At 42.1% G+C, this 10,781-nt stretch overlaps 1 protein-coding gene across 10 annotated transcripts in view; it reads left to right on the forward strand.

The window, feature by feature from the left end:
- LOC124716572 overlaps positions 1–10,526 on the forward strand; it is a 214,865-nt gene extending 204,339 nt beyond the window's left edge. For all 10 annotated transcript variants that reach the window (XM_047243201.1, XM_047243192.1, XM_047243194.1 and 7 more), the window contains one exon: positions 9,556–10,526. In XM_047243201.1, coding sequence (XP_047099157.1) covers positions 9,556–9,862 — 307 coding nt within the window. In that variant the 3' untranslated portion in view covers positions 9,863–10,526. The remainder of the gene's footprint in view (positions 1–9,555) is intronic.
- Positions 10,527–10,781: the final 255 nt, after the last annotated feature.

Here is a 10,781-nt window from a genome sequence, read left to right on the forward strand (position 1 = left end):
ATAACGAATAAAAAATAGGAACACGAATAAGCTACTATGGACAACATAGCGAACGCATTTTGTAGCCAAAATAAACACGAAGCCCACACCTATCAAAGTAGTACAAGTTTATATGCCAACTAGCTCTGTAGATGAGGAGCAGACAGAGGAAATATAAGATGAGATAAAAGAAATTATTCAGATAGTTAAGGGAGATGAAAATTTAATAGTCATGGGGGACTGGAATTCGATAACACGAAAAGGAAGAGAAGGAAAAATTGTAGGTGAATATGGACCGGGAGAAAGGACTGAAAGAGGAAGCCGCCTGGTAGAGTTTTGTACAGAGCATAATTTAATCGTAGTTAACACTGGTTTAAGAATCATGAAAGAAGGCTGTATACGTGGAAGGTTCCAGATTGATTATATTACGGCAACACAGAGATTTCGAAACCAGGTTTCAAATTGTAAGACATTTTCAGGGGCAGATGTGGACTCTCACCACAATTTATTGGTTATGAACTGCACTTTGAAACTGAAGAAACTGCAAAAAGGTAGGAATTTAAGGAGATAGGACTTGGATAAACTGAAAAAAAGTACAGGTTCTAGAGAGCTACAGAGGGAGCATTAGGGAACGACCGAAAAGAACTGGACAAAGGAATGCAGTCGAAGAAGAATGGGTAACTATGAGAGATGAAATAGTGAAGGCACCAGAAGATCAAGTAGATAAAAAGACGAGGGCTAGTAGAAATCCTTGGGTAATACAAGAGATATTGAATTTAATCGATGAAAGGAAAAAATATAAAAATGCAATAATTGAAGCAGGCGAAAGTGACTACAAACGCCAAAAATGCGAGATCCACAGGAAGTGCAAAATGGCTAAGCAGGAATGACTAGAGGACAAATTTGGAGATGTAGAAGCATATATCACTAGGGGTAAGATAGATGCTGCTTACAGGAGAATAAAAGAGGCTTTTGGAGAAAAGAGAACCACCTGTATGAATATCAAGAGCTCAGATGGAAAACCAGTCCTAAGCAAAAAAGGGAAAGCAGAAAGATGAAAGGAGTATTTTGAGAGTCAACACAAGGGAGATGTACTTATGGGCAATATTATGGAAATGGAAGAGGACGTACATCCAGATGAGAAGGCAAATATAATACTGCTTGACGAATCTGACAAAGCACTGAAAGACGTCAGTCAAAACAAGGCCACAGAAGTAGACAACATTCCTTTAGAGCTACTGATAGCCTTGGGAGAGCCAGCCATGACAAAACTCTTCCATCTGGTAAGAAAGATGTATGAGACACGCGAAATACCCTTATACTTAAAGAAGAATATAACAATTCCAATTCCAAAGAAAGCTGGTGGTGACAGGTGTGAAAGTTATCGAACTATCAGTTTCGTAAATCATGGCTGCAAAATACTAACACGAATCCTTTACAGAAGAGTGGAAAAACTGGTAGAAGCCGACCTCGAGAAGATCAGTTTGGATTCCAGAGAAATGTAGGAACACGCGAGGCAATGCTGACCCTACGAGATCTCATAAAAGATGTGTTAAGGAAAGCCAAACCCACGATTATAGCATTTAGAGAAAGCTTTCGGCAACTTTGAGTGGAATACTCTCTTTCAAATTCTGAAGGTGGCAGAAGTAAAATGCAGGGATGAAAGGCTATTTATAATTCGTACAGAAACTAGATGGCAGTTATAAGAGTCGAGGGGCAGGGAAGGGAAGCAATGGTTGAGAAGAGAGTGAAACAGGGTTATAGCCTATCTCCGATATCATTGAGTCTGTATGTTGAGCATGTGGTAGAGGAAAGAAAAGAAAATTTTTGTAGTAGAAATTGAAGTCCCGGAAGAAGAAATAAAAACTTTGAGGTTCGTTGATGACATGAACGGAATGGACAGTGTCTCGAAAGGAAGATATAAGATGAATATCAATAAAAGGAAAGCAAGGATAATGGAATGTAGTCTAATTAAATCAGTTGATGTGGGGGGAATTGATTACGAAATGAGACAGACACTTAAAGTAGCAAATGAGTTTTGGTATTTGGGAAGTAAAGTAACTGATGATGGTTGAAACAGGGAGGATACAAAATGCAGACTGGCAATGGCAAAAAAAAAGCGTATCTGAAGAAGAGTAATTTGTTAACATCGAGTATAGATTTAAGTGTCAGGAAGTCCTTTATGAAAGTATTTGTATGAAGTGTAGCCAGGTATGGAAGTGAAACATGGACGATAAACAGTCTTGACAAGAAGAGAATAGAAACATATGTAATGGGGTGATGGGGTGCCACAGAGGAATGCTGAAGATTAGATGTGTAGATCAGGTAACTAATGAGGAGGTACTGAATAAAATTGGGGAGAAGAGAAATTTGTAGCACAAACTGACTAGAGGAAGGGATCGGTTGGTGGGAAATTTAGTTGGTTGGTTGGTTGGTTTAAAAGGGGGGGGGGGAAGGGACCAAGCTGCTAGGTCATCGGTCCCGATCATTTAGTACTGGAGGGAAGCGTGGGGGGGGGGGGGGGGAGGGTAAAAATCGTAGAGGGAGACGAAGAGATGAATGTAGTAAGCAGATTCATAAGGATGTAGGTTGCAGTAATTACTTGGAGATGAAGAGGCTTGCACAGGATTGAGTAGCATCGAGAGCTGCACCAAACCAGTCTTTGGGGTGTAGACCACAGCAACAACAACATCATAAAGGAGAAAAAGCACTCAGCACAAAATAAATATTCGCGTTCCATTGACAATATGGATAAATTTATTATCAGGAAACTTCAGAATCTTCAGAGGTCTTGCAACTCGAGGCTAGTAACGAAACCTGGGGAAAAAATTGTGTCTATAGGATTTGGTTCCAAAAGATGCCAGAATAAACGTGTTATCTTATGCGAATGAGACGACATAGCTTCAAACAAAGCATACCGTGGAACTCAATAAAACAAAAAATTAAGAAGCAGAATGCAAGCGGCCAGTGGTTTATTCAGACAAAACATAGATTCATGTAGGTTACAACGTGAATGGTGCCACGCACTGATGTTCAGATGTCTAGCATGTGACAGTGCTCCACTTATGAAAGAATTGGAGTGTACGTTATTGCTACTTCTCCATCCCTGTTTCTCAGACATAAACGCAGCGGATGGATCTTCACTACACTTTGTTATGTAATTCATGCAGAGCTAGGCCGACGAAAGAGACAGGCAATGACGCGTACGTCATAACACGTGACACTGTAGATCTTACGCGCCAGCAGCCCTCTCTAGCTGAAAGTGAGTTATCTGTTTCAGGCAAGTTTAATAATTCGTGGCTACTCCTTTAAACGCATGCAAGCTCTTGATAGCGCACGACAAAGTTAAGACCTTTAGTTGGTACGTTTTCAATTACATATTAATTTCCCGTGGGCCCTGCACATAGCCGAGAGTTCGCAATGTGTACGGGACAAGCCGACGAGTGTGATGTCACAAGTTCGTTGCGGGGGAGTGGGTGAGACAGCGGGGGAGGGGGAGGTGCAGTGACCCGTTAGGCGTGGCTGGATGCGAAAGACCGGCAACACTGAACCACGCCACTGCGATTTGTCGAGCACAATTTTACTCAACACGCACGCAACGTAATTGATTGTTTATCATTTATTTTGCTGATGTATTTCTGCATTTATTTAATCCCTTAGATTAGGGCCTTCGGGCCCTCTCTTACATCGGACCAGCGTTTCACACACACAGTACTTTTATTTTTGACATCAGATATATCTAAGGAATGAAAATGGTTTTAATATGACAGCAATTAGATAGTACTAACATAAGTGATATAATAGTGAGTGTATATACAGAGATTGCGAAAAACAGTCCTGACAAACAACCAATAAAGTTGTATGAATGCAGAGTCTCGCGGTGATAACATTGAATAAAATGTTCTCGGGTTTCCAACCGCGTCAATTGCTTTGGGCCAAGGACTCCTTGGCCATTGTCAAGTGTTATGACTGCCAGTGGGCTGTTGGTGCGCCCTTATATACGCTATCTGTCGGCTGTGACGTCACTGGTGCCCGTGACATTGCCATATATGGGCATGTTTTGAGTCGGCGTGGCGCGCGGGATTAGCCGAGCGGTCTGAGGAGCTGCAGTCATGGACTGTGCGGCTGGTCCCGGCGGAGGTTCGAGTCCTCCCTCGGGCATGGGTGTGTGTGTTTGCCCTTAGGATAATTTAGGTTAAGTAGTGTGTAAGCTTAGGGACTGATGACCGTAGCAGTTAAGCCCAATAAGATTTCACACACATTTGAACATTCTTTTGAGTCGGCGTTCGATGTGACCTCTTCAACCGCGCGATCGATGGATCCCACGCAGCGCTGAGCTGTAAGCCACCGTCTCTATTCAGGGTGTTTGCGGTAATTTTTATTTCAATAGTGGCCAGAAGTACATCGGGCAAACAGTGCGCACTGTGTAACAACGCAGGAAAGAGCATGAGAGGTATTATCGCCTACGCTATCCAGAGAAATCTGCGTTAACTGAGCATGCGTTAGAAAACGGTCACCACATAAAATTTGACGATACCTCTGTCGTGGCTCGTACTAACGGCTTCTGGGACAGTTTAATAAAGGAAGCTATTGAAATAAAAATTACCGCAAACACCCTGCATAGAGACGGTGGCTTACAGCTCAGCACTTCGTGGGATCCAGCGATCGCGCGGTTGAAGAGGGCACATCGATCGCCGACTCAAAACATGCCCATATATGGCAATGTGACGGGCACCAGTGACGTCACAGCCGGCAGCTAGCGTATATAAGGGCGCACCAACAGCCCACTGGCAGTCATAACACTTGACAATGGCCAAGGAGTGCGTGGCCGAAAGCTCATGTACTTTTAAGCAATTGACGCGGTTGGAAACCCGAGAACATTTTATTCAACCAATGTAGTTAATTGTAGTAGTAATAGTGCTACTCTTCTACTGCTGCCTTTATAATATTAGTAATAATGATAACAGTGATAATGGAAGCAATAAAGTGTACTTTTAAAGTTCCTGGCAGCTAAAATATCGAATATATTGCTTCCCCCTGCTTATACCTCCCGAGGAGATCACGAATGTAAAATTAGAGAGATTAGAGCGCGCACGGAGGCTTTCAGACAGTCGTTCTTCCCGCGAACCGTACGCGACTGGAACAGGAAAGGGAGGTAATGACAGTGGTACGTAAAGTGCCCTCCGCCACAAACCGTTGGGTGGCTTGCGGAGTATAAATGTAGATGTAGATGTAAAATCCGTGTGCCGGATCTAGAGTTGCACCCACACCTTGCCTTATTTTGGAAACTGCGCCTAGGCTGTAGCTAAGCCATACCTCCGCAATATCCTTTCTTACAGAAGTGCTAGTCTTGCGAGTTTCGCAGGAGAGCTGTTCTGAAGTTTGGAACCTAAAAAATGAGGTACTGGCGGAAATAAAGCCGTGAGTAGGAGTCGTATGTCGTGACTGGGTAGCTCAGTTGGTAGAGCACTTACCCGCTAACGGCAAAGGTCCCAAGTTCGAGTCTGTGTCCAGCACACATCTTTATTCTACCAGGAAACTTCATATCACCACACACTCCGCTGGAAAGTGTATTTTCTTACTTCTGACACAGCGAGTTCTGAGGCAAAGAATGTAGGTAGTCTGCACCAGCAAAGAGCAATGTGAAATAGGGGTAGGAAAGAAGGATGTATTGGGGTAACGAGTGAATTCGGGGACAAAGATAGACGCTATTGTTGCTTCTGCAGGTACGAGTGTATCATTAACTGTCATTTGAGCATGGAGATGTTATTCAGTTGTGTAACATAATCAGGAACATCATTCCAAAGTCTGCTTCCTGCTAACGAAAAGGACTTCGAGAGAGCGGCTGATTGATGGAGCGGGTCATAAAGGATTTTGGTCTAATGGGAACGGGTGTCCGTGCCATGTTGTTCAGGCAAGAGCGTGAAGGTCATGGGGAGATACGTCGAACAGTGCACATTGATAAGACAGTAGATGAGAGAGAGAGTACGGAAATCTCAGCATTTGTCTGCACGTAGCCACGACAGCTTATAACACTAGCCTGCCGTGACATAAGCTATTGTTACCCTCTGGGAGGATTTTGAGTTTTGACAGTGCTAGTGTCTAATGGATGAAGGTGTCGGGCTATGTGTTTGAATAGAGTTCAATTAACAGAAAAACTAAACAGACTTTAATTTTGGGGTTAATGAAAGTAGTAAAATTCATAAAGGAATGGAAAATGAACGGTTGGCAGTCTAATTAGGCACATTAAATGGGAAATATATGTTTAAGAAAATTGAGTATCAGTTATTGAACTTTCATTAGTATTCCCTTTGAAAAGCACAGAGGATACAAACGGACGTAAGGCACTCTCAGCTGTGGGTAGCAGTAGTTACCAATTATGAACATACTAGTAATCAATAGAAAGCAAAATCGTACCAAACTCACACTAATAAGAGCTACACTCAGTACTGTTACTTGAAACAGTACTGAAATGTTAATGCAGGAAGTGCAGAACTAAATATCGACCTGAGAGGCCCCTGTCTGAACTGGCATGTTGTTGTTGTTGTTGTTGTGGTCTTCAGTCCTGAGACTGGTTTGATGCAGCTCTCCATGCTACTCTATCCTGTGCAAGCTCCTTCATCTCCCAGTACCTATTGCAGCCTACATCCTTCTGAATCTGCTTAGTGTATTCATCTCTTGGTCTCCCTCTACGATTTTTACCCTCCACGCTGCACTCCAATACTAAATTGTTCCCTTGATGCCTCAGGACATGTACTACCAACCGATCCCTTCTTCTAGTCAAGTTGTGCCACAAACTCCTCTTCTCCCCAATTATATTCAATACCTCCTCGTTAGTTATGTGATCTATCCATCTAATCTTCAGCATTCTTCTGTAGCACCACATTTCGAAAGCTTCTATTCTCTTATTGTCCAAACTATTTATCGTCTATGTTTCACTTCCATACGTGGCTACACTCCACACAAATACTTTCAGAAACGACTTCCTGACACTTAAATCTATACTCGATGTTAACAAATTTCTCTTCTTCAGAAACGCTTTCCTTGCCATTGCCAGTCTACAATTTATATCCACTGTACTTCGAATATCATCAGTTATTTTGCTCCCCAAATAGCAAAACTCCTTTACTACTTTAAGTGTCTGATTTCCTAATCTAATTCCCTCAGCAATCAGAGGCATGCACGCCTCCCCACCAACGGCAAGGTCCGTGGTTCATGGGGGGAACTGGCAGGTATAAACCACAAATAGAGATAAATCATATAATAATTACACTGTTCATATCCCTCTGCTTATATTTGTTTCCCTTAGTAGCAGTACTGTTCCAGTTATCTTTCTAACAGGACAAGAATATAGTGGGGACCCATGAACTGGTATAGTGTCACTATTCAAGCTCTTTGATTCTTACAGTAGCAAAATTTAATTCAACTAAAGTTAATTCTTAGCTTCACTTGTTTATGTTTTTACTTTTCAAGACAAATTCTTCAACAGTGAGCTCAGTTGGATTCAAATAAATCGTCCATGATGGTAATCAAGGTGAAATTATGTTTCAAATAAGTTTAACTTATGTGCCATTTTCATCACCTGTAAAGAAGGTATTTTAGACAGTAACATTTACACAGTCTGGTATTACATTTTTGCAAAACGATACTTTGCAATAGATTAATAGTACTTATGCAAAATTCTAACTAATTTCAACTTTTGCCAATCCTTGCACATTTGACAAACATGAATACATCACTAGTTCACTTGAAACAGGATACTCGGTTTTATAAACACTTATGAGGGGATCCTGCATAGGTTCATGATCAGGATTAAAGCTATGGTTCTAAAGCCAGGTTTATAGCACTTGGATGATTCATTAGCATTCCCTTTGAATAGCGCAGTGGATACAAACGGAGACAGGGCATTCTGAGCTATGGGTAGCAGTAGTTACCAATTATGCACATACTAGTAATCGATATAAAAAATTAACTGGTTCATTCTCTGATACATATCTGTATGAACCAAGTTGGTGGAGCAGTGGCTAACTGTACTCATGGCTCTTGATGTTTCAATGCTCTATACAATGTCTTCTTGGCGACGAATTTTTAATGTGTTAGTGCCATTTCTTATTGTCGAGAGTACCATGCAACAGCCAAATCCACATTCGAGGCAAAATTCCTTGCAAAGCGCCTTCCAGTTCCTTGCATTGGCACCGTAGATGTGTAGGGTGCCACTGACTGCGTACCGTTCCCACCAAGTAGCCGCCCAGTTCGACCGCCAAAACAACCTTTTACATCGCACCGAACTACTTCCGTTGCGGAGGGACTTCCGTACGTCTTTTACATTTTACTCGTTATAACTATTCCTATTCCTTCGGACACTGTACTTTGAACAACGTAAATATTGCAGCTCCAACACACCAAAGAAAAGGAAACATGAAATAGAGTTGCAATATTTTCTATCAATCCACGCCAAGCCGAATAACTGCATGTATGAGGGCCAGAGATGGGCCAGCGCGTTGCTGACTTGCTCAATTTGTGAAGCTTTTTGTTTTGAGCAAATCGTTCTGTTTTCACATCTACCGATTTCCGTCCGATTCGGACAATTCCTTCGTGGTTCGTCGTTTTCTTTTTTTCTTTTTGCCTTAGAGTGTAGATACTTCTAAACAGTGCTGTTTTTCAGGGGGAACGCTGGGGGACGCGTAGCCCTAAACTTTTTCGTCAAAAAAGTAATTTTTTTTACGATGCTGAGGACTTGGAAGAGTGCCAAAGATTTATTTCGCGGACGTAGATTTTTTATTTCATTTTTTCGTGTTGGTAATTGCAATACGAACGATACCAGTGCAGTTCTTGGTGGAAAAAGCGATGCGATTAATGTTACACTGTAGTCTTATAGTTAAATAAATTTTCAGCTGTATTAAAAATTGGGTCAGTTGAAGCACAGTGTACCACCCATCATCTATGCCATTTAGGGAGCCAAACAAGGTTACAAAAGATTTTTGTAGTGTAGTTTCTAGTGTTGTTGATGATAGGTGTGAATGGTTTTTGTTGTATTGTGTCTTTTAGTGGTGTTTTATAGGTTAAAATATGTGTTCGGTAATATTTCCTCGTATTGTTTTGTATGTCGGAGGGCTGATTGGACTCACCTGTTTCATTTAAAGTGTATTATAGGTCAATTGAATTGTGCGATACCATTTTCTTTTATTCTTCAGGGGCTGGTGGGAATCGCATGCTTCATTTGAGGTGAAATAAACTGTTTTGTTCGATACCACATTCTCTTGTATGTTTGGGTGTTTCTCGGTATCGCCTGCTTCCTTTGAGCTGAAAGTCAACTGAAGAGTCCGATACCAGTCTTTTTTTTTCCAGTTCGACATGTTGATTATTTCATGGCTAAAATCAGACGGGTGGTATCCCATGCTTCAGTTATAAGTAATTTTTGCTGCATTATATACAATGTCGCAGTACCCTCAAACATTTTTCTTAGAAAAAAAGCCCTGCTTCTAAGACTATATGCTCAAGGCGTTGTAAGCCCTGGCTTTGTGTTCATGTGGAAGTAATCGTGGTGGAGTGAGTGAGACTGGTGTTGTGGTGCAGGACTCGCGTGCCCCTGGGTCGCCTGTGGCTCCCCGGCCGCTCAGCAGTGCTCCTGGTGGGCCGCACGTGGGTGCTTGCCGACCCAAGCGGCGAGGACGAGACCGACGTCGGCGCCCCGCAGCCGGTCGCCGTCGCGCCAGCGGCCAAGCCGGCGCGCTCCTTCGCGGACCAGCACGACGAGGCGATGATAGAGGTGCTGAGGGCGCTCGGCGCGGCGGCCGCGCATCGAACTACCAGCGCTGCGGTCGCGGCCGCCTCAGTTGCCGCTGTTGCCATCTATTGGCGGCTCTTCCAAGTCGCGCCCTGAGCGTTCTATCTCTTCAAGACTGCCCGACTTCCGTATGGTACCCAACATAGACGGAAACTTCATACGTGAAAGACTTTCGTACTGACTACTTTCTGACAGCTAAATGAGCAGCAGTCCTTACCTATTTACAGTGGCCTGTATGGGACCACTAAAGACGCTTAAATTTATTGACGAAAGTAGTTTTAGTTTATATTCCTGAAATATTCGTATAGATTGCATTTATAAGGCAATTTCATAACAATTAACCTTGTAAGCAGCCAAATACAGACCTCTGAAGACTCACCAGAAAAATGGGGTTAAATAGTTCCAATCAAAGTTATTTTGTATTAACGAGATTTTTGTATGTTGTAATCGTGGAGAATTCCTTATAGTTAAATACTTTCTGCTACAGAAATACGCAGTAGTTAACGTTCTAGATACATCTGCTCTTCTTTTTTTTCTTTTGTAAAGAAGAAGAACGTCACCGTTATGTGTGTAGTACAAGCGATTGTGTAATGCTGTTACGTTATACTGAGCCGAATAAATGTTCGGATATTTCGTCCTATGTATTTCTGTTATATAAGAGTATAAGAAATCTGAGTATTCTGTGATGCGAATGATATTGAAACCATATGTTACCATTTTGCTGGCTGTGACCTAAATAAAGTTAAAAAAGTTTTAAAGATGTCGGAAATTATTTTATTCTGCCTTATATGCTCCACTGAGAAGTCATACATGGTATCTGATCCTCCTCTCCTGATTCAGTATTTATCATTTCATGTCTCACACGTTCTACAGTGTAGTCTGACATTCCATGTGCTTCCTCATAATTTCATTTGGCCACTGAATTTCGATACACACATTAGTTGATCGCATGCAGCTATACGCACCACATGCACTTATATTTCGGGATGTGGTTCACTTTTACATCCGTAGAATT

Source organism: Schistocerca piceifrons, chromosome 1 (assembly GCF_021461385.2).
Source record: "Schistocerca piceifrons isolate TAMUIC-IGC-003096 chromosome 1, iqSchPice1.1, whole genome shotgun sequence".
In the NCBI taxonomy this organism is placed as follows: Eukaryota; Metazoa; Arthropoda; class Insecta; order Orthoptera; family Acrididae; genus Schistocerca; species Schistocerca piceifrons.